This window comes from Larus michahellis, chromosome 16 (assembly GCF_964199755.1).
Source record: "Larus michahellis chromosome 16, bLarMic1.1, whole genome shotgun sequence".
Taxonomy (NCBI): Eukaryota; Metazoa; Chordata; class Aves; order Charadriiformes; family Laridae; genus Larus; species Larus michahellis.
Genome location: NC_133911.1, coordinates 3,442,826 through 3,467,873, shown reverse-complemented (window position 1 = coordinate 3,467,873; position 25,048 = coordinate 3,442,826). Strand labels below are relative to the sequence as shown.

Below are 25,048 nucleotides of genomic sequence, written 5' to 3'. Positions count from 1 at the left end.
CACGCAGACAGCCCATGGCTCATACCTATAAAAAACAAGAAAGAAACAAGTTCAACATGCGGCCTTAGAAAATAGAGCATTTTTCCTAGTCAACTTGAAGTAAAGTGAGTTTATTTCTACCATTCTAAGTAACCATTGGATATGGTAGCAATCCAGACCTCTTATTACAACTATTCAATTCATTTTCAACAAAGGTGTCACACAACCAGGACAGATACGGTGTCAGCTGCCAAACAACACAAAACGAGAAATGCTAAACTTACATGAGAGCCGTCCAGATAAGAATCAATTCTTATTCCTCTGTGAAATGTTCCTTTTGTGCTCTCTTAGAAGTACCTCATTACAATAATAAAGCTAGGTCAAAAAAAACATAGCCACAGCTGTTAATCAATACCTCACAGAAATATTATTTACAGACAGGTGAAAATAACTGCTAACAAAGAGAAGAATGCCAACACGAGAAACAACCATATTATCCATCAGCAGCTACAGTACTCCAAGACTCCAGACACTTGGCAGAGAAAAGCAGCTATTCACAAATTTATTTAGCATGGTCCCTATGCAGAAACCTCTAACACTTATCTCTCTCCCCCTAGGTTATTTGTCTAGACATATTTTAATTAAATGGCATAATTCTGGTCACTGATGTGGTGAAAATTATTTAGTTTATTTTAATAAGGTCTTTTTGGTCTACACTGCTCCAGCTTCCACAAGTATATCTCACAGCCCACGACAAGTTAGAATTGTTGTAATGAATGCAATAGCGCCTGTTGCCTCCAGACCTATATAAAACACAGGCGCAAAGGTGGAGACTACCATCTCTGTTTATCTTCAAAGCACATGCAAAATGTCAGCTCTCCCACAGAATTGCACAGAAAACCCCAAAAGATCCTGTATCCTTTTCTTTTGCAGGAAGCCACCGGAAACCTTCACTAGTCAGTTCTTTGTACAAGCTTAAGAAGTGTACTGCATCATAGAGACATCAATTTAACACACGATTCCCAGAATCTTCATCGAGTCTTAAAGGCAGCCCAGGAGGGGTACAACGTGAATCCATTTCATGGCTGTTTCAGCTGTTCAACACACGGTCTGGACAGTCTCTGTAGACAAAGTATTTTGGAATCCAGGTCACAAGATAGAGCTGTCCTTGTCTACACCTCTTCGAAGTTTAGTCTCCCACGAGGAACAACATGGTACTGGTGTAGGGGAAGCCCAGATACAGCCCTCTAACACCTCCCTGGGATAGCAACACTGCAAGACAAACTTCTAACATAGTGAAAAACTGGGTTCAGACCTCTTTACATCCAGACCTAGGAATAAATTCCACCCACACTTCAACTTCAAAGTATAACTGGACCTACAAGTTTGTTTAGGCATTGAAAGAGAAATCTCCAGCTTGTCACAAAATCCCAAGAAGTCAGATATAAATTAAGAAACAGGTAGTCTTTGGATGCATGCCCATATGGGATGGTGATCACTCTTTAAATATTTTCACCATGGTAAGTAAAAAATTGTTGGTTTCACCATCAGAAAGGTGTTCCAGTGGAGAAGTGAAGCAAGTTCTTGATAGCGAGCACAAACCCCAGCCCCAGTTCACGTTTAGACACAAGTCTGCTGTTCCAAGCTACACTATAATGCATTCAACAAAAATATCTACTGTTTCATTTAGAAAAATAACAAAAAGTGATAGCACAAATTGCATGGACTGATGTATTGAATATCCTTGTAAAAGCAAATTAAGAGAGACGTTGCTTTGAGAAAACTGAAGTCTTCCAGTAAAAGACCATGTCCATATCAACACCAATAACCCAACCTCCCGCATGTCATGAGTAGCCCCTTCAGTTTAGAACTGGAAGACACTGGTAAGGGAGAGAGATGGTTGTTGCATTTCCTACTACACTCCTGAAAATCTATAAGCAAGAAGAAAGCTGCGGTGCCCAGGGACTCTCTTTGGTACTTGATACAGATTTTGGAGTTCTTTATAAAGAAATATTTCTTCAAGCTATTCTTGTTCAGTGCATCCTTACAAGAATGTACAGCAGTACTGAAGAACACAGATTTTCCACCAAAAAAAAAAAAAAAGCTGCCATGAAAAGAGTTCACAATGCTGTATTTCACCATTTTGCCAGGTGCATCACAGGCTTTCCCATCAGATCACCAATTCCCTGCTCCTCATGAATACAGCAAGAAGCATTTGCCAACAGCTCTTAAGGCCATCCATTTAAGGAAAATAAAAATCAGACAGGCCTAAAACACTGAGCCGTTCAGCTAAGGTACCCTTCAAAAGACAGGGAGCAGGCCTGCCAAGAACAGACATGCATGCACCAAGAAATGATGCTCCTCCAAATTCCTCAGCTATGGAACTATAACCTAGCAGCTGGTGAAGCACAAAGAGTGTTCCGGGAGGGGCCCCTGTTCACAGGAGGTACATGGTTTTTACCTGCCCAGCTCTGCCTCTTTGGTTCCCCACCTCCTGCTCTTTTAAGAGTCATTTCAGCAACCCAAGAGGCTGCTGAGAGAAACAGTTCAGACAAAAGGTGTTCAGGTTTTATGCATCACAGAGAGAACTGAACCTTTTCCATATGCAAAGGCAGAGCAAGCAAAATGCAAACCTTCATTCCAAACCTGCCCAAGCCCAGAGATATTTGACTTCTAAATGAGTACTTGTAGGTCTAAGTACAGAATCCAACAGAATCGCTGCCTTAATTTACCAGTGTATTAGTGTGGAAGAGGCGGGGGGGAACACAGGGCCCAATTACATTTATTTATTTATTTAAGCGGCATTTAAAGCCCTCTGAAATGGAAAACAAACTCTCATTATCCCGGCACCGTACAAAACGAGATAAGCCTTCTCCAGGGAAAATCATCATCTGAAACACAAGATTAAAGACTTATCGCATCTTTTCCAGCAGATGGTAAGATGAGGCAGAAAACTGTGTGGCAGGGTTGACAACCGAACTCAGGTCTTCCAAGTGCCAGGTAATCACCTTAGCCACAGCCAGCCTTCTGAAGGGCCTGTCACTCTTACGTGCATGGCATTTCACCAGGAACTGAACATGAAAACAAAATTGCAAGCAATGTCCATTCAGAGGAAATTCACATTTTCAATTTGCAGCAAGTCACCCCTCTTGCCTTTATTGTCTGGATTTTACAAGCCCCAGCCAGAAGATTGCTACAGTATTTGCAAAGTGTGCTTTGACAGTCTGTTGGTTCCTTCTGGATTCAGCGATCCATTTGTCCCGAGTGGAAGATATGCATCCATACGTCCCTCTGGTTCTGTTCAGCGAGCTGTGGTACTCCTCTGGCAACGCAGCTCTTGAGGGATCTAACAAAGCTCAGAGTTATTATCTACTCTGTCTGTGGAACGCAGTACGGGGAAATCTGAATCTCCCACAGGTTTTAGATGGACAACTACCACTCCGGGTAGCCCTGTCTTTTAAAGGAAACATCCTGAACCTTGCAGAAGGTTTCTCCATCTTGACAGTGAAAAACATTTCCCAGAGATGGAGCCACAAACAACGTAAGTGGCAACCTTTCTACTTTACTAATATAAGGCATGTGCCAGTATAACCAAACTCCCTAGGGAACTAGGTTTATAAACACCAGAAAGCCCCATCTTCTGGATGCAGAGCACAGCTTCATCACCATGCCCCAGTGGTGTCTAGAATACGTTTTGACTAGCTGCATGCCCTGTGAAACGACATGCAGCATCGCTAGGGAATGTTTGATGGACACATTCATCACCCCAAGAAGGATGAGTTTGAAATTGGTAAGAAATTATAAGTTCTCCCTATTACTAGAGTCGTTAAGAGTTGCATCATCCATCTTTCATCAAACTCAATATTTTCCTGTCCCAGGAACTTCATAAGCCATTGGGCCTCCAATTACAAAATGGCATGGACTGGCCCCACTTGCAGAGCTGGGATTTCTGCCCTCTGCCTAAAGAACGGGCAGAGCACCAGGAACAACCTTCAGTGAAAAGACAGATGCAGCCAGGCTCTGTATTTCTATCAGGCTGCCCAATACTTGGCTTGGGACACTGCAAAAGATTTCTTCCAAATCCTATTAGAGAAGCAAAAGCAGTTTGCCATGTCAAGTTCAAACTAATGAGAAGAGCCCGAATTCACATCATAGTGAGAACCAAAATCATATATTTCAACTGAACTACAATCCAGAAGTCAAAGCAGTTTTTCACAGGTCAGACTTTTTCAATTGACTCAACATTAACAGACGATAACAGCGGAACAGGTAAACTGTAAAGTTTGATTTTGTTGCTGCTTTTGCTGTAAACACAGTAAAGAGCAGCTGAACAGCTCCAGCTCAACCAACCCACACCATAAATCCTGAATAGCTTCTTGAGCTTTCCAAATTCTTTTTTTTTTTTTTTTTTGCAGAAGGCTACTGATAGCATCTCTCAAGAGTAAAACTCCACTTTGTCGTTTCCTAATTCGGATTTCATTGAGACATATATCCTGCTGTTTGGCGAAGACAGATAAGAAGAGACCCAATCCCAGTGGTTTTGTAATCTGTCCATTCTTCTATTACAGCTGTGTTCCTATCTTTACTCATTTGCAGTCAGAGACTGGGGAAGACCAGCAGCACTGTAACCGTGGCACTTGCCAATGGTTATCCAACCAACCAGAGGCTGATTTCTTAATTAGTGATCCCTGGAGTCTAAAGAGAGAAAAAGAAGCTATTAAAAGGAGACAGCATGGATGAGAAGGGGGGGCAGGTGGGAATTAAACACTGAAACATAGACTAGTTGTTCAAATTTGCCCAAAGACATGCCAAGAACCCTATCCACAGGCAAAGGTCTAGCTGTTGCTTTTAAACCCAGTATCCAATAAGCCACCAAAAATCCTTTTAAAACTCAATCTGTCTGGTGGGGAAATCAGAAATACACGTTAAGCAACTACCTCTTTCACAGAATCTTAAAGAGGTCTAAGAGTTTAAGACACCTTGGCAGTATCTCTGTTATAACTTTTTAACACAGATATTGCCTTCTGACCATGTCCTGAGTCACTGTTTTCAAAAAGAAATCTGTCCATAAGAAAACACAGCAACAAAAGGAGGTACTGTCAGATTCTCAAACCCGATAGTTACTTTACTTTGCCCTGGTAAACACTGTTCTCCAGTAGCACTGTGCCTCCACCCCGAGAGACACAGCTTCTTTTGATAACACAGGTTTAATAAAAGTTCAGCTTTTGTACACTGCCTCCACAGAACACGTTTTGGAATGCTATCTGACATCTCACTTACCGCTTAACGCTCAGGAGAATGAATCATATTAGCAAAAGGAGTAATACATTTTCAAGAGCTGTTTTTGTTTTGCATTTAAATATCTATACTTACTATCCTTAGAGAAAAAAATGTTTTAAGATTTCATGAGCTGACAGATGTGCATGTCCCTATTGTTTTTATTTATTTTACCTGGCTGCTGTAAGTAAAAAGAAAATATTTTAAGGAACAAGAATATATGAATGTAAGAAATCAGCAGGCTCGGCAAGGGAAAGTCAAGGTAGCTCTATGACTACTTAAAATAAGTTTTTAAGAGCTAATGCAGTTTTTAAGAGCTAGATTTCCATGAGCAGTTGGTAACAGCTAGTACTGTGCCTTTAATAGAGTAAAGGTTTCAATTACATGCCAGCAGCGCAGTTGATCTCACAAGTGTCTACAACTTATACCTAAATGCCTCAGGTTTAAAGAATAATATGAAATTGTTAAGAAGGAAAATATTTTAGGCAAACTCTTAGAATTAAGTACTGAAAATCAGAAACACATTTATTCAACACGTGCAGCACTGGACACATGTCTGCCTCGCACATCCTTTCTCGGGTGCATGGACTCTGCTGAGGACAACGTGACACGCGGTGCTCTATGAGGACAAAACAGCAGAGAGGAGTGAATGAGAGGAGACTTTTGAGGAAGGAGAAGGAGAAAAGAGAATCAACTAAACTACCAACTCAAAGAAAGTTTAAACAGACTCTTAATCCTGGAGAACGAAACCTTCCACTCATCCAACAAGCAAGTATAGAGAGTACGCTTCAATCCTTCAATCCCTGGAGAAACCAAGTAGACGTGTTTTCAGAGACAGACTCCACCTTTGCCTGTCTGTTGAGGCTACCAACAATGGGGCAAAGGATGGTGATGGTCTCTCTACTACTAAATTCCCAGGCACTGGAAGCTGAACCAACCACTCACACAATCCAACATCCACAGCATTATTTTCCAACCTAGAAGCCCACCCGACAGCCACCATCACTCAACCTTACCGGTTCCCTAAGGTCATGAATGTTGACAAGATTGTCCCATTTGTGTACAGAGTTATAAAGCCACTTCCTGATCTGTACGACATTACTCCAAAGAAATCAAACATATAGAGCTCTAATTATGATATTCAATCTGCTGCTGAGAGTTCACAGTGCCCCAATTACTAACTGACATATTGTAAAGCTTCTTGTCAGCTTGGAATCCAGAGACAAATCACCACTGCTATTGCTCCTAGAAGCCCTCAGGATAAAAGGAGAAAGGAACAATAAGACCCAAGAGTTTCTAGGACTATGAAAAAGAAGAAAGGTCTTATTTTGCTTAATTTGAAGCAACGCATTTTATTGGAATGACAGTGACAGACTCAAGGTTGTCAAAACCAATTGCATTCAGAAGCAATCACTGGAAGCAACCTTTAGTCAGCTTGCCAGGCTTGGCTAGATAATTATGTCATGAATTTGTTCTTTTATCCAGTATATCCCAGGCCACGGTCCCAGACCTTGGGCACAGGCAGTGATTATAATTTCTACTCACTCATTTTCTATTACTTTCATTTTGATTTCATGTAAAGAAAAAAGCAAGATGCTTCCTTAAAAAGAATACATCTGTTACACCTTAATGGATTTCTCCCCTTTCTGACGTTTTGTTATTTTGTGTGTGTGAGGAGATGTATTCCAGTTTAGTACATCAATACTTAGCCAGACTGCAAAACATTTAATGTTCCAGAGAGATGACTGGGATATCATCCAGAATTAGTACAATATAGTAATCCCACTCTTGCTCCTAAACACGTTAGTCTGTACTTTGGTCTTGATTCTCTAGACTGCCATCACTCAGATGAAAAACTTTACTAGTGCTCAATAGTTATCAATGGAAAAATCAACACAATGCAACTTCTTTACCCACTGGATGAAAAAAGTAGTGTTTACTCCAACCACTTTTTTTACATGCTTACACCTATCACAGCTGGGTCACCACGATAATTACAGAGAGAGACACCGACCTTTCTCTCTCCCTTTCTCTTTGTTGAGTATGAGATACAGGCACTGTCAAGGCCTCTGCAGAAGGAATGGACCTCCACAGAACTTCATGGACCCAGAGCGCAGGTACTGTCCGTCCAGAAGGGTTTACATTGCATCATCCAAATACAAAAAACCTAGCTGGAAGGAGTGCTACATGTGTAAGTGCTCATGGAACATGCTCTGGCCACCTCAGAAGTGGTTCTTCCAAAGAAAGCCCATGTTATACCACTAGGATAACAGGAATATTCACTCCCTTTTTTCCCCCCTTCCAAGGACAAATCATTTGCGTGCATACAGAATGCGCAAAGGTGGGCAACAAACCTCTCTCTTACCAAAAAGTTTTACTTTAGGCCCATTTTTTACTGTGCCATGATCCTCTCACTCAAAAAAAACCCCTCCAATGCTGCCTGTCCTTAGGCTTGTTTCTTTTTGCTTAGGTGCAATGCAAGTTCTTCAGAGTAAGGACTGTTTTCTTACTGGGAGCTTACATTCTGCCTCGCAAAACATGACGTCCATCTTCACAAAGGATCCCTCAAACCATAAGTAACCACTCTGTATTTGTCTCTGACGCCTTTTTACAAATGTACAGAGCAAGTGCAATTCATGCAGCAACCCACAGGACAAGGTCAAGACAGACCAGCCAAAGATGTCCCCACGAAAAGAACCTGTCAAGGACAAGCCTCCTAAAGTTCATCACCACCCTCCAACACCCATGAGCCCCTCCTGTCAGGAATGAAAATCCCAGTTCTTTTTGGACTGCCTGGTTTTAGTCACACAAACTAAAGTCAGCTTGGCACTACAAATGCAGAGCTGCCCTGCAGCAAAGGATAATTCACAGTAGCATTATCTTCAATTCACTGGCTTACTGTTAATTTGGTCTGAACGGGAGGGTGGGGGGAGTGCTAGCAAAGACAAAAATAAGCAGATGACAAATTTGCTTATTAACCACATTGAATAAGAGATGCATTAAAAAAACATAAGTAAGGAGGGGGGATGAAAAGCAGGATGTGAAAGAAGCAGGAGCTGGAACAGCATGGCTAATGTCAACCATGAAATGCAACCCCTGCTGGGACAATTCGAAAGACAGAAGAGGCAGGCTTTTTGACATTAACTATTTGATCGCTCTACTTCAGATGCATCTAGCTAATATCACACGAGGAACCGGATTTCCATTTACCCTGTAGGGAATTCTTACACGCTGGAGACCTGAAACAGCACTGATTACAATAAACAAATTCACTCTGCATTGAAAACTGTTGTTATCTTCACTCAAAGTTGATCAGGACACACTGTGCAAGAGCCATTCCCGAACAAGTAAAACACGAAAGAGCTCTTAGCAACGCCCCAGCTGCACGTTCACCCAGGCTCCACGGCCATTACTTAGTTTACCTTTATTTCAAATACTCAAAACTCTTTGAAAGGCACATTCTGTACCATTTCAGGATTAGTTTCTAGTACCACTGACGCCAGTGAGGATTTTTGCATAGACTGAAATAAGGAACTTGTCAAGCACGTCTGCAAGCATTGCACTTGCTCAACAATCTTGAATGACTAAATATTCCCGGATGTTTCCCCATGACATCAGAAATCCAACAGTTTAACTGGCACCTCTAGTTAGAAACAACACGGTTGGTCCAGAGATTCCTAAATATTCATGTTTTCTGCAGCACTCATATCTTGCCATGACTCGCTACCACTGCGCACTTTCTTCCTCAGAAAGAGCGAAATGTAATTAGTGTCAAGACACTTTTTTGCATATTCCTTTTCAAATACAGAAAAAGTCTGTCATGCATCCTTACTCACTCCTCATCTCTCTACCAGGCAAGTCTCTGGGCTCAGTTAGTTTTGTTCCATTTACTGTACCTTTTTTCAGTTTGTGTCTAGAACTAAAATATGTCATAAATTACAACCGGAAATAATCATATTTAAAACGCAGCCCCAGAAAGCCTTGCAAACCCACTCTTTTAGTAGTTCCATTCTTTCTGCATTGGCAAATCATTTTTATTTTTTTATATAATTTTAAGAATTCAACCACAATAGTAAATTCAATAGAAAATATTACGTGGGTACAAACGGAACAGTGACTGAACCTGGCTGCAAAGAACTTCTACTAAAATGACAGCCAAAAAGCAACGGGCAGGGAGGGGAGAAGGAGCCTCTCTGCGACTCAGCAAAACAAAAGGAGAGAGAAATCTGATAAGATACCAAGCGTGTACACCGTATTCTGTAAGTGCAAACTGCATTTACGCTAGTCTGTAGCAAGCTAGAGCTTTACTCTGATTTAGGAGTTCTCACAAATCAGAATTGAATCCCCAAAATAAAAGCCCTTATTTACAAGTTTCCTAGGCATGTCATTTTAACATGTTTACAGTCTCCTCCAAAGGCACAACTCACATCCATAAATTAAGGCAGGCACAAGTTTAACTGGTTGTAATATCAGGGTCTAGATCACTTACTCAAGGTCAAGTACAGAGTAGCTGGAAGAGGGAAAACTGAACTCAGACCTCAAATCCCAAACCAGTGCCTCAACCCACACAGTCATTCCCTTCACGTTCCAGACGGAAGGCAGAGACAAGTCATTTAAATATCACAGGTTTCGGATAGGATTTAACTAACAAAACTCTAATTTTGAGACAATTTTCAAATCTATTTGTTCCTCTTAAAGTTTATGTGATGAATGCTTGGTTTTAACAGTCCAACAGTTGTTAAAACACAAGCTCTTGTCCCAGTTCCCCACAGCAAGACAGCAGCTAACAAATAGTATTTGCACACTTACTTACTAAGGGTCTTCCAAAGGCAGGTTAAAAATAAATAAGTAAATCCCAATCCGGAGGCTCCCTTTTAGGGCTGCTCCTCACAAATTGCTGAACAACCTCAATAGGACATTTCTCCTTCCAAAATCAGAGATAACTTTAAAAAACAGAATTGTGCAAACCTAGCAGCTTTCCAGAGCAGTAGATGGACTCCATACCTCAGTCATTCCAACTGAGACTGCAAGTTGTTGTGAAGATGCCGTCCTTGTAAGACTTGAGCAGCCTCACTATCTACCTCTCATATCCCAGCCCTATCAGGTCAGCCATCAGTCACATTCCAATTAGTAATTAGCTGATTCACCTTCAGCATCACAGTCACCCTCTGCCTGCATAACACTCATCCAAATCAGAAATTCTCACACTGATTAGGCATCTTGGTCTTCGCCAATTATATTATTTGCCAAACAAAGCCAAGAATGTCGATCCTTACAGAATCACAGATCTTCATGGTTGGAAAGGACCCTTAAGATCATCAAGTCCAACCAAACAACCTACAATCTCTGCCACTAAACTTCACCTGCTTGCTAAAAAAAGAGTACTTTTCAAAAAGGAGATGTTTTCTTCTTCAGAAATGATGAAACAGGTAAAAGTAAATCCAATAACCAAATGATTCATAGCAAGTCAACAGCATAAGGTGAAGGGGTTCTCTTATTACCCTCAAGTGTTTCACTCATTCCAGTAATTGAATGGAGAATATCACGTTTTGTATGTTTTGAATACCCTCCCAAATGATTTTCATACTTTAGCTTACCAAGGCCACTGAAATAACCAAAAATGATTGTTATTCCCTCAGTTACTTACACTTTACATGGAAATAAGCCACAACGGAATCATAGAGCAACTATTTAGATCATTCCTTCCTCAAGCACTGTAAATTCCTCTGTATTTGCTCAGCAGCTTGTCTCAACCAATTAAACTCTACATCAGAAACTGTAGCCTCCAATAGTCTTCCCTGAGAACTGGGACCCCAAAACAGCACCAGCAAAATCACCAGTGACATCCTCTCCCTTCCCCAACATGCTCATTAAACCTTGAGTTGGTGCTTAATTACTTTAGAAAATGGCATTCTAGTGGCAGAACAGTCTAGTGGCAGGTTCTTTGCTAAAAGGCAAGCAATAATCAGACGGAAAAAGAAAAGCATCAAAGCTTTTCCTGCACATATGACACACACTTAAAATCTTCTCTTAGCTCTGATGCTAAAAGAGAGTTGAAGCCAACAGAAGATCCAGAGAACTTTGTGCTCATACCATATCCCCGCTGCTCACTACCTCAACAGCAACGCCCACTCCGGAAAAACTCACCCATCCCCATTAGTGGAGCTGACAGGACAAAGCTGGCTCAAGCACAGACATATTTTTCCCTGAAGTCAGCACAACAGGAAGACTATACTTCTGAAGCAGCGTTTTCAGGACCCCGCTCGCTGACCTTTATTGATTCTAACACTCGGCTCCAAAGAGCCAGCAGTGTTGAACTAGCCATGAGCAACCATTCTTCCCTAAAACACATACATTTTCAGCATTCCATCCTCTCCCACCAGGCATTTTCTTCTTGCAAAGACAAGCTTCCAAATGTAGAGTCATTCATATACTGTATGTATTTAAACCCAAACTCTAGGGTGGTAGAGCTTGGAGCATCTCAAACTGTTTTCAGGAGTACTTGCAATCCCACAAGAGAGAATCCACGGAAGCAATTCCATCAAAGAAGCTTTTGGTACCCAACAAAGTCCGGACAAATATATTAGTCAGAAGAGTCTGTCCCAAAGCCCATCAGAATTAACTAATAACTATTCCTAGGTATTATTAAGGAGTTTGGGTCAAGCCCCTATTGGGAACTATGAACAAGACAAACAGTAAGGAACACCTGTGTAAGCACATTACTACATATGAATGGATCTGCTTCTGAGATTTAAGTTAAACAAGCATTCGACTAAATAAGGGTTTAAAAGCTCTGTGTGTCACCAGTTTCCATGCACTGTAGGAACTGGTGCTTGGATACCACTGCAACAGGGCCTTAAAAACAGCCCCCGCTTCCATCCCCTAATTTGGCCACAGAGACATTTACTCAGAGCTCCACGAAGACCACCTGGCTCCAAAACACACAAGTATTTCTGTTATGGCCAAAAGACAAACAACAGATGAAGCAGTAGCAGCAAAATGAACAGCTTCCTGAAGTACCAGATACCCTTGAAAGAAAGCCCCAAGATAAGAAACCAGTTCACCTCCACGATCTCTGCTTATAAGGTAGAGATGGAAGAGGCTGGAAATTCTGTATTTTTCAGCTGGCACAGGAGTGTATTTTCACTATATTATGTTCTCACACAAACACACAAGTAAAGGACAAAGCAGTCAGACCAAAACATCCTGCAAAAATAAAGATGGTTACAGATAGCCTTTTCTTCCTGTAGGAACCAGGGTAACTAAAAAATGGCTTATGCATTTTCAGAAGACACTGCATTTCTGCTAGAAAAGACTGTTACCCACCCACAAAGGGATGCAAGTTTCAGTCCTAATGGTATCTTTTGCCTCAAGGTTATTATCACATTTGGGAAAAGAAGCAAAATTTAATATCTAAAGGGATCTTCTCAGGAGATAGCTGGATGCAGCGCTTAGATTTGCAGGTTTTCTGGAGAGCAGACATGACCTCCTCATTTTTTCCTCCAGAAGAGGATCATCTATCTGCCAATTTTTGGAGGGTGTGTAAGGAGAGGAATTTTCTTTTTTGTATACTCTCCAAGTAAAAGAGGGTCAGAACACAGTGGGAGCTGCCATCAACTCAGAGGGGGAAAAAAATAAATCAGATGTTACTATCAACGGATCCTGCTTCCTTGAGAATACCTCTTATGAATTTGCCCTTCTTAACACATTGGTTTTTAGGCCAATTAAAATCATGATGAGAAAGTATCTTCCAAAATACTTTAACCGGCTATTGAGGGACAACATCTAATACACGTAGAAGATTTCAGCACATCTGAAGGTAACCTAAGGTAAGTCTCTGTATTGTGGCATTGTAGCTTGAAGAAGTAAAGGCTTACACTTCTAATCACGCTAATAGAGGGCTGATTCTATTTCAGTTCGGCTTTTTCACATGGTCCACTGGATCAGGGAAAGGACCACACCACAACAATTCCAAAGAGTATTTACCTGGTACCACTTCGAGCCGGTCTCCACAAGACTATTTTGGACAACGCAGGTATATGCTTAGAGAACTGAAGACCAAGACAGACAAAGTGGTGTTCTACTGAGAAAGGACATTTTTACAGCTTTCTTACATTTTATTGTCAGCAACATGCTCTTAAACAGACATTTTGATTCAATTACTATTAGGCTTCCAACTGCAATACTAGCTTTGTCAGCTAAACTAACAATGCAGACCAATTTAACCTGCATTCACTGCTAAATCTTTGAACAGTAGAAAAATAAGGCAAAAAACCCTGTCTTGGAACTCTTGAATAAACAAGGCAAGACTGCATTTCTGAACACTAACAGTGAGATTTTCAGAAATGGTTTTCCTGTAATTTCATCGGAAGCAGAGTTAGACCTACCCTAAATGATTATGAAAAAACAACACATTTTGCTGGGACACGAAAAACAGATGAGTTTAATCATCTGTCCAGATTCAGCACCCCAACGAAGTGAATAAAAGCAAGCAGAGATTAAACAAACAGTAAAAATGGTATTAGAGATTGTCAGGAATGCTTCACTCCCCCTTTTAACTTTCCCAATCCACCTACTCAGTGTATCTTGTCTGAAAACAGTTCGTCCTTTGGAACCGGGGTTGCATATACTGCATCTTGCAAATTTCTTAACAAATAGCTACGCTTAAACTGAATTTACATGTGTTTTTCTCATTGGTTACATGTAGAGAGATTTCAAAATAACTGGCTACTGAAGGCCACTGTGACATTTACTCAAGACTACCAGAGAAGAGGATTTATTTGCAGATTGCACAAGCGTCCCTTGCAGGACTTAATTACCACCATATAATAATACAATTAGAGCACATAAAGTAAACATTCAGCAAAAGATGAGGCACCTGTTTTCTTTATAAATAACATAGACAAAGAAAAGGTGCAGTCCTGGATATCGTAAGTAATTAGCCATTAAACTGCATCAGAATAGATTTCTGCTCAGTACAATCAAGTAGTTTACAGACTTCAGCTTTAGTAAACTACAGGGAAATCCTTATGCAAAAAGAACGCAAACAACGGAGTAAATAGAGAGTAACCGTGAGGCAGGAGCAAGCTTTTTCAAAAAATAACTATAGGACCAAGTAATATCAATCTGTCTCAATTCAGTGCCATGTCCATTTTTATCGGAGGCCATTCACCTCATCTCCATTACCCAGCACAGCCAAGCGATCCAAAACATTCCAACAAAGGATCAGCAACAGCACAGCTTGCTCCTTATACAACAGCCTGAGTCCTGTCAGCACAAGGGCAAAGCGAGATTTCAAGGAACAAAGGATAAATTAAGTCTATCTGTAGCAGCCAGTCACTGAAAGGACACTGCCCCTTTTTTGAGCTTTCTCGAGTTCTCTTCGGGTTTTTCAGCACGTAGTGTTCAGCGCTGCTCCACTCAGTGCAGATATCAAAGCAAAAGAAACACTCAGAACTTACTTGCTCACCTCAGGATTACCTGGTGGACACAGGAAGGACAAAGGCTGACTTTACCTCCAGAACTCGCAAAACAGATGGTCAAGTCACACAAAAATACTGAGCCATCCTCCCTTCCCACACAGACTGAAAACAGGAATAAAACTCTTCTAGATATTGCCTTTACTCTGTAAGTTTAATACTTGTCACTTTGCTTCCTCTCTCTTGGTTTCTTTCCAAATAAAATCCAGAAATCTCAGCATTTTAAGGAACCAAAAAGCTACACAGAATAAACTGCAATAATGCATATCTAAAGAGTTGTATTGAGTCAGCATCATTAATTGGAACGATCAGCTGATCCTATTGAATTTTCCCTCCCATAACATGAGGCACGTTAAGAGAGGGACATACGTGCTAAGAAAGGAGGATCAGGGTTTAATGGCTTTAAGATACTTGATCTCAACCAACTTTATATGGGACTGGACTCCAACACTGCTGAAAGTTTCAAGGATAATGCTGCTCCTTTTTAGCTTGCCAGAAAAAAAAAAATAAAAATCCACCTCTGTGTTGTAGAAGTTGTAAGTAAATTTAAAATAAAAAAGGCTTGCCACTTCGCAAACACCAGCTGATATCCCTAAATTATTATTATTATTTTTATTATTATTATTATTAATTATTATTCCACCTCCACAAAAGAAGGTGGAATAGAAACTTCAACCTGCCCTATTTCAAGGAGGCTGTAAACTCATCTCTGCTGTAATTGCAAGTAATCATACTACACATTTACCCTGGAGATGTTAAAATGGCACCAAGAAGCAATCAAGACAGTGGGCTAGCTATTCAATCAACAAAATCAGTAACAAACTGGGCCCTTGCACAGAAATTCTAACGGCAAATCAGATCCCTACCGATCACAAGGCGCTTAAGATTGCAATGGGGAGACTACAATATACTGCAAGTTACTTGAAGTCTAGTATATTCTCAAGACAAATATCAGCTGCATAAAGACATTGATGGATACCTTTTCTCCATGTCTATTTACAAGAAAAGAATGACAGTAAAGAGAGAGAGAATTAGTCAGAACCAAAGAGAAGGAAAAAACACACCATTTAAAGGAATTTCACATAGACATGAAGGCAGAAAATCTACTGTTGATCATGTCAAGCAGAACAACAACATATCTAATCAGCCAAATATACGGGAACCCCAACTGTTGTGGAAAAAAGAGAGAAAGGAAGTAACTTTAACTATCAAGACATCCAAATTGAAACGTCATGAATCCTAAAGAAGATAAAGACCAGAAGAGCAGGGAGAAAATTCTAGCAGTGATGCCATATAGAGAAAAATCGCTGTGTTTTCTAAACACCACCTTGTCGACCTTTCCACCTAACGCTGTAGCACAACAGTTGAAATAAATGGTTGGTGCTCCTGAATGACTCTCTGAAAGTCCTAATCAGCACGATAATTGACCAGGTTGCACTGAGTCGTGGTTAACACCTATCAGGCTGCAGTTCAAGTGGAATCTGAAATGCAAGCATGAACAAGGCTATTTTGGAAAATGCCAGACTCGTGCTTGAAGGTAAGCAAGCAGAATCCAAGGGAAGGGAGCCTGCTCTACTAATCTCAAATATACCATAGAAATCTTTACAGGCTTTAGTACTGCATGTAAATTAATTCCTTAATTCAAAATTTTAATCTATTCCATTGCTATTTATGGTTGGTTTCAAAGCACTGAATGTGGATCTCCTCCTGGCACATCTGGATGTCCTCCTGGTTGCCTGTTGACTCTTCTGTGACAGGCAAGAATAGCGATAATCTTTCAAAAATTATTATTATATAAATCCCATTTCATTCAACCTGCTTCACAGGCAAATTTTAATTAGAGATACAGCAAGCCCATAGACAAGTTGCTGAACTTGAATCCTGCCGAGATTGTTAATGTACCCAACAGCTGTACAGTCTGTGTGTGTATTCTTAAGCCAAAACAAGTCTACCTGAGCACTGGAAAAAAAGAAAAACAAAACTGTGCATACACTATGTGGAGATGTTCATTAAACGAACAGTAGTAAACTTGTTTTTCTAACTTGTCCCACTGCAGATCACTAGCCACAGGAAGCAGACCAAACCTGATGTATCCCCTTAGCATGTTTTCATAGCATTAGCTTTTAATAAATATAACATACTCCACCCTCAGAGCAGAGCAGTCCTCAAGTTCCAGCAGAAAAAAGTGGTTGTTTTAAATATTTAGATTACATTACAGTTGGGACGTTAAAATAAGCAGTGACTTGTACTGTAGACAGCTATCAGAATCAGCTTGGCAAAACATGTGTAAGCTAACCTAGTGTGGTTACAGAGTACGAGCTTTGAGGTCTGTTAGGCTGGTGTTCTTATACATATCTTTATTATTTGTACTACAATAGTGCTTTCTGATGTCAGCAAACAGAAAAGCACCACAGTGCTAGATGCTGTATAAACATAAGCAGTAAGAGGCACGGTCTGCAGCAAGTTTATAAATTTCAGCAGAGAAAATGGGGAAAAGCTAAATAAATAAAGGCTATTCTCATTAGGCAAGGAGCTAACACAGGCCTCAATTCAGCACTACACTTCAGTGTGTCCAAGTACTTTGCTGAGTCCAAGCCCAAATCTGTGGCTGAATACATTTTTTTTCTGTTTCCCAAGTCTCAGTTCAGTGCTTTAACTATGCAAATATCCATTTTCTTCCACTAGGTAACAGTACTCCAACTTTCTGCAGGTATTAACAAAATCTCCCTTCCTGTCGTGAGAATTCCCCTTCCCCTGAAGGCCTCTATGTGGTTGCTGTTGATCCAGATACTCAGGTCTAAGGACCTGCCTCAGTAATCCCTATTTTCAGAACATGATTTCAGATTTATTTGATTGAATCAAGCTGGAACTTGACCTTCACATCTGAGTTCCTCCACCAACAGCAGACCAAGACTTCCGCAACACGTACAGTGTTTAAGTGTGCAACAGACCATACTGAGTGGAATGAAAGCTGGAAAGAACCATGACCAACCTGCTAAGCTCTAAAGTCAGAGTCACCATACCCAGTTTTATTAGCCGTCTCAAAGAACTAATAAAAATCCAAGCATCTTCTCAACCATCTGGAAAGCCTTTATTAAAAAGCTTTATCCTCCCACTGCACTCACTACAAGTTACACATTCGAACAAGTATTGTTCACATGACAGAATAGTTAAGCTAGAAAATGGCTCAAAATTCAGTGCATTTCACAGAAAGACTCTCGGTGACTTCACCAGGCTTTGGATCAGTCCCAAACAGAGCTCCAGTGCTGCCACATTCCCTGCTATAGCCTCCCAAAGCAAAGCAGGCAGCAGCAGCAGAGGAGGGTCATGAATCTTAGCCATGGGCGGTACCATGCCTTGCATTCATATTCTGGGTCAGCCGTGCCTGTTCACATCCCAGGGAACAGCTGTCCCAGTATGACATGAAGACAACTTTGATTATTATGCAATTGTTCCTTTCTAGCCTACAGACAGGCAAACCTTTGCCAAAAAAGGTACGGGATTGAAAAAAAAATAAAAAAATCTTTAAAAGAAACCAATTTGTTTCTCCATCTGTTCAAACATGCTTGCTATCCAAAAGATATTTTCAGCAACCATGCCATAAGCATTTGCAAAGGTCTATATGGTAAATTATGTGACTGCACCACCAGTGGAAGCCCCAACCCTTTTTAACCTTCTGTCCAAGTAAACTGCAGTCTTTTTCTCTGTCTAACTGTATCTCAGATCTCTGAATATTTACTAACTGATGAAACAGCCTGAGATAATGGAGAAAATACAGAGGGTTAACACTCAAAAGGGCACAAATCTCCAGGAAACCTCCTTTCATTAGTTCTGCTCTCATGAAACTACTTCCTTACTCATTCACCCTTCCTAAAAACACCCTGTTCTCTCAATAACATTGAAGGTAAAAGAGACTAAACAGGGAGGAGACAAGAGATGCGCGTCAGAAAACAACATACAGAGGGAGATTCTACGTGGCTGCTTATAAAGATAATCTTGCTTCTATTTCAAGGCCAAAAGTTATACGGCACACCTCTTCTTATCTGCTCATCTACCTGCCCATCGTTCAGGTCAGTAACACGGACATTGTCTTGAATTCTGACTGCTCTCCAGACCCTCACATCCAGCCTGCATTTAGGTCTTGCAGTCTGTGTAGTATTTCTGAAAATTTCCATTTATACAGCTAAACTATGTGCCAGAGCTTTCATCACAGTAGTCACTTCAACATCCCCTTGCCTTGTTCTGATCCACACAGAGTCATTCTGTGGGTATCAATCCTTGTCACAGAGCTGCAGAGATCAGTTAATTCAGCACATGCCCCCTCTGCACGTTATTCTGCCAGCTCTGTATTTTCTAATGCAAATATGAATCGCTTGCCTTCATTTTATTCTGTTTCAAAAAAGACAGACTCCTACCTGTAACTGACCTATATCAGCCTCTGTCACCTGCTTGTTCAGTTTTCAAACAAGTATGGAGGTAGGCATCCTTTCATGTTGCTCTTTAGTCTTGAGAGGATCTCCTTAAAAACACCAGCAAAAATACCTCATTAAAATCTTTGTTGCGATAACTACAAAAAAAAAAAAAATTCAACCCAAAACTATGCTCTTACTACTACACAGCACAGCAGAGTCCACCTGAAAGGCAGAATCGTATCTGCAAGGGGCTTTCATCCAGTACGCTGCCTTGTGCCTGAATAAGCACAGAAACAGTTTTCCAAGCACAGAACTCAGCCCAAAAACCTTCTCTCGAGCTTGGCTAGCTCAGGGCCTAGAACTCTGTGGCACCTGAGTGCCAGAGAACCGGTACAAATAAGGCAGCCACGGTTTTGTTCAATGTTCCTTTGCTTGCTGGGTTTTTACAACAGCTTTCATAGTTATGAAACATTCAATGAGCACAGAATTCTGCAAATATAACATGCCAATCAGCTCTCTTTTTTAAATTATATATGTCTAGTGTCCAAATGACACTTTAAGCATCAATTGCCTAAGCCTCACTGATAAATAGGCAACTCCTACTTTCATTTGTCCTCATGACAAATATTTTGAGGGTGTTTTTTTTAATATCTTGTCTCTAAAAGCTTTCCCAATTATGAAATTATTCTGCATCTCTGTAGCCAGACGTTTCTCAATTAGGACTCTTGCTTCTCAGTTAGGACTCCTCTTAGGGCAAGAGTGAAAACAGAGATGGTACATTGCCTCCATGAGAAAAGACAGAAAACAGTGCTTCTCATGTTCCTCTTTTATCAAAAATCACCCCATTCAGCTCATAATCCCAAACTGGATTCCTACTGCTTTAAATCACAATTGCTTGCTACTTTTCAACACGCCAAGTATCAAGAAAATAAATTTCTGTGCGAGAAACAGCTGCACCTACAAGTACAGTTTAAAAGGAAGTTCTTTTGCTGATACCAAAGGAATGCCGAAAAAGCCACTCCTCAAAGTACTCCCTAAAGAAGTATAATCAAAAGAGTATTAGTTCACACAATGGAAAGAATGAGGACTTGAACCTCACCCAGAAGGATGGCAGAAGAGACGTACTCTGGCGTTCGACAGATGAAGGCTGCAGAGCCTAGGACTGGCTTGCCCTGCAGTACTGACAGACACCCTCAGCAGCTCCTGCCCCAGCCACACGTTGACGGAGCAGAGCAAAGGAAGCCAGAACAGTGCAGGAGTGTATTTATCAGCACCAGCTTTTGTACAGGCTACATATTTAAGACGGTACAGTCCTTCCTCTGAATCTCTCCTGCTATAATCACGTCACAGCAGAGTATCCTATATTGACCAGAGATTAAACAGTAGCATGGAGTCACAAAGTAGATTTTTGTATAGAAAAATTAAAACACGTAACTTATGCGAAAGTCTGGATTATACACATTTATAACTTTGTATTTTTGGAAGTTAGTGATAGTGTTTTACAAGAAAAGCTCTGGAAATACCAAATATTTAAGAGCAGACAGATAGGAATTCCTCTTATAGGATCTGGCACACAGAGTCCAAGCATCACAAACTATAGCTTTATTTTTAGATATATTCATTATTCGTCATTTTTCAATCATCAAAGAATCAACAAAACTGCATTATACATTACTGTAAGGATGTGTGTGGCTGTAACCTTAGAATCAACAATTTTGGTGATCAGAAGTGACCTCTGAGCTATTCCCCTGAGAGGAATGAATCAGTCACTGTAAGCAACTCAGCAAACTGATGCCAGAGCTCCTTGTCCATAAAACACGTATCACAAATATCACCTTTTCTAAATCTCATTGCCGGTGGACTATCACATTAACGAGTCTGATCCTGTGATGTCGCTGCTTAATTTCCCACTGACTAGAATAAAAAGAGAAGCTGCAAAGCACTTCCAAGGGTTGAGTCTTAAAGTCAGAACACAGTTAGACATCCTGCATCTTAAAAACGTCATACCTACAGATAGAGTCGGTAGGAAAGCCTGGGCTTTCGGAATAAGGACAGGTCCAACCCATCAAGAATTAGCGCAGAAGTCAGCCTTGAGAACCAAATGGCACAGGAAAAAGTACTTTTACATCAAAGTAACACCGCCAGGAAAATCAAGATGAAGGTTCCACATTGTACCTATTTTCCACATCTTAACTGACAGTGTAACATTAAGACTGCAAGGCAGAATAGCAAATTAAACTGCCACCAAAGTTCAGAAGGAAGAACCCCACTCCTACACCTGTCTTCTCCTGTACCTTCCGAGAAGCAAAGCTGAAAGCAGGCTGGTACCTCAGCACAGGTACACAAAACACATAACTACTTAATTTTATAACACAGCTTGATACGGCTCCACATCCCCAATGGAGTTCCAGTCTAATCCTTAACAACTCTATCTTTCCCGGTTGGAAACAATTCAACACATCCACTGTTTCTGAACACAATTATTTAATATATTATTTCAGGATCCAGGAAAGGCTGTGCCTTAATTACAACAACATGTGCAGGGTATTGCGAAGTCAGTTCCCAATCACTGGCTTCTCAAGGAGGCTCCGCTTCTCCGGGAAAACATTTGCTTTCCTAACACAAGAAGTACTTTTCGGTCCGCGTTGGGATTCGCAAACTGCCCTGCCAAGCGGCAGTCACCGTGCCAAAGCACAGCCCCGCACGGCCACCGAGCAGCAACGGGAGGAGCAGAAGACTGGAGCTGTAGAATGCTACGCTTAAAACCAAAATGTTACTGTAGTTTAAGCCTAATTACCACTTACAGAACACACAGAAAAGAATTTCTTCGGAGGACATTCCCAGGCACATAAGGTAGAAATTAGATACATGATTTTCTTATGGCTAGTGGCAACTGCATCTATAATTACCTATTTGCAACAACAATTAAAAAAGATCAGTTTGAAGATGAGGAAAAAAATCCCGTATTTACTATTAACACTTGCTAAGACAGCCAAGATTCATGGGTTTTCTTCTAATTCCTTATTTTTCACAGGCATTTAGGATTCAGAGAGGAAAAAATGTTGGTTATCAAACAAAACAAAAGCAAACAAAAATCTGATCAACAGCTTATTGGTTTGCAAGAGTCATCGATACTTCTAGCTGTCTCAAGACAATGGATTGCGACGCTAATGCATTCAATAGTTATATTTGAGACTAGTGTTTAAATAAGAGAGACAGAATTTACAGGTCCTAATCCTCATCATCCACTTTGCAGCCTTTCATCTTCCACCATCTCCATTTCCAACCACTTCCAACCATCATTTCCATCTCCAATGCAAGAACAGACCGTTTTCACCCCAGTTTCGAGACTAACAAGAGAATCCACTGTAGGCTTTACGTTACTGTTACCTGGTCAAAGACCAAGAACAGCCCAAATGTGTTAGAGATCGTCCCAGTACCTTCAACATGCCTCAGCAGAGTTTACGTTTTCTAGTACTGAATTTCTATAGCAGTGGAAATAAATGTATAAACTGGCTCAAAAAACTCACCATCCTTTATTGAGGTTGCACCACAAAAACTTAGAGCTTGAATTTATACGACAACTGCAGGGAACGTGTCCCCATCACTTGAGGGTGAAGGAGAAAAATTTATGAACAGACAATTTCAAAGACCTTATTTTGAAAACAAACAGTTTGTATAGTTGTTTCCCGAAAAAATGTTTTCACAATCCAGAAAAACAAGAAGTCAATGCATGAACACTCCTACAGTAACATGCCAATACTAACAACTTGCCGCATAAGAAATATGTGTCAACAAACAATATCCATGTTAAAATCATGGATAAAAACACAATTAACATTAAAGGCTTCAGGTCTCATGGATAAAAAAGAGGCTACACAATACGCAAAAGGACGCTTGGGATAATATATCTCACCAAACATAAAATTCGCACCTCAACCATGGCGTTATTTTAGAGTCAGGTCCACATTTGTTTCCAGAAACCTGCTCTCTCTTCACTGGCAAGGCATTTAAATATGTAAAATTGTCTTGCCAGCGACAGATGTGAGTACAAAGAGAAGCGATTTGCTACAAAAGGCTTAATATATTTCGAAAGTTGCTGTCTGGCAAACTGTCAAATGGGTTTGTATTGGTTTATTTTATTATGGCTGTAAATAAGCCCGGTGGCATGCAACCCGCATTTGTGTGCGGAGACGAGAACGATGTCAAATATCTCCTTGCTCCAGCCAGAAATCTGACCAACACCATCACAAAGGTGGTTCGGCAGCACGGCCCTCGGCTTCCCCGAGCAAGCCGGAGGCATTAGCAGTGGCGAGGCCCTGACAAGAAGTGGCCTTTTTGGCCAAGAAGTGGCCTTCGACCACCCACCCCTTGACACCCGCCGCCGCGCGAAGGCAGACCCAGAAGAGCCACCCCCATTTTCCCCACCGACGTTTCTGCATTTCCACAAAGCTTCACCTTTCCGCGCCGCCGCAGCCCCAACTCTCCTCGGCTCCTCAGAAATCCCCCTCCCCGGCGCAGCGCTCCTGCCACGACCCCCAGGGCCTGGCCCCGACGGGCTGACAGGCTGCCGGCCACCCCCTCACGGCCTCAGCCGAGGGCGCCGGGCCCGCCCGGCTGGGGACTGACTGAAACGCGGCCCGAGAGGCCTCCTCGCCCCGCCGGCGGGGTCCGGCCGGGGCTGTCAGCCGCCGGGGCGGGCCGGGCCGCCATGTTAGCGGCACTGGCGGCTTCCCCCGGCTGCCGGCGGGGCCTAGCGCCGGGCGGGCGCCGTAGTGCGCGGCGGGCAGGGCCGCACCCGGGCGGCGAAGCCCCAGCGGCTCGGCCCGGCCCGGCGACAGGCCGGGGGCTGCGGCGGAGCCCGCCGCCAGCCGAGCAGGTGTCTGCCGCTCGGGGCCGCTGAAAGCCCTCCCCTCGGCTGTCAGCGGGAAGGGGCGCGGGGAGGAGAGGAGGGGCAGGGACCCGGCCGCCCCCCACACACCGCCCCCCTCGCCCCGGCACGGGCGGCCCCCGCCGGCCCAGAGCCGCTCACCCGAAATCCTGGTCCATGGACTTGAAGAAGAACTTGTAGCTGTGGACGGGCCGGTTGCTGAGGACATTTTTGAAATCGGCCAGAGTGACTTTTTCCGGCGGGACGGGCAGCTTCACCAGATAGGGGGTCTCCTCCTCATCTATGTGGTAGATGATTTTAGTCTCCGCCATGGGAGAGGGGCAGCGGGGAGCAGCAGGGAGGGAGCCGGCCCGGGCCTCCGCCGCCGCTCGGCTCCTCTCACGGCCTCCGGCCCAGAGCCGCCCCCGACAGGAAGGGAGCTCCCAGCGCCCGGCCGCCGCCGCGCAGGGGCTCCTCGGCCGGGATTTCGCTCCCTGCACTGCTCTCTAGCTGCCCGACCCGGGAACGGCAGCCCGCCGCCGCCGCCCGCCCCGCCTGCATCCTCCGGCCCGCCGCCGCTCCCCCCCCACCTCCCGCCCCCGCCGCGCTCGGCAGCGGAGCCGCCGCGGGGCTCAGCCCCCCGGGGCCGTCGGGCAGCGCGGGGGGGGGGGCTGCCGGCGGGGGCGCGGGGCCGCCGGGGCAACTCCCCCCCGCCCCCCCGCGCCGCTCGGGCTGCCGCCATCCCGCAGGGCGCCCCCTGGCGGCACGGCGGCACCACGGCCGGCGGGGAGCGGGGCTGGTCTCCCATCCTCCTTCCCCAGGGACCATCCCGCCACAGCGACCATCCTTCCCAGGGACCGACTAGAGACAGCGCAAAGGGCTGAGCACACACACACGCACCCTTGCCATAAAATTCACCTCTCAACATTGTTACGGTTTGAAGAACCCACAACAATTTATTGTCGTTCAGACAATTATCCTGTCACCCGAGGACCCGTCCCCACCCAGGAAGGGGAATGGGGGAAAAGACA

The 25,048-nt window shown here is 42.8% G+C and overlaps 1 protein-coding gene across 5 annotated transcripts in view; it reads right to left on the bottom strand.

Moving 5' to 3' along the window:
- The window catches only part of DVL1 (dishevelled segment polarity protein 1), a 90,718-nt gene extending 66,171 nt beyond the window's left edge, over nt 1–24,547 (bottom strand). For 4 of the 5 annotated variants that reach the window (XM_074609497.1, XM_074609498.1, XM_074609499.1 and 1 more), the window contains exon 1: nt 24,180–24,512. In XM_074609497.1, coding sequence (XP_074465598.1) covers nt 24,180–24,349 — 170 coding nt within the window. In that variant the 5' untranslated portion in view covers nt 24,350–24,512. Of the gene's footprint in view, nt 1–24,179 lie in introns of all 5 variants that reach the window. The other variant, XM_074609500.1, reaches the window with a different exon arrangement.
- Nucleotides 24,548–25,048: the final 501 nt, after the last annotated feature.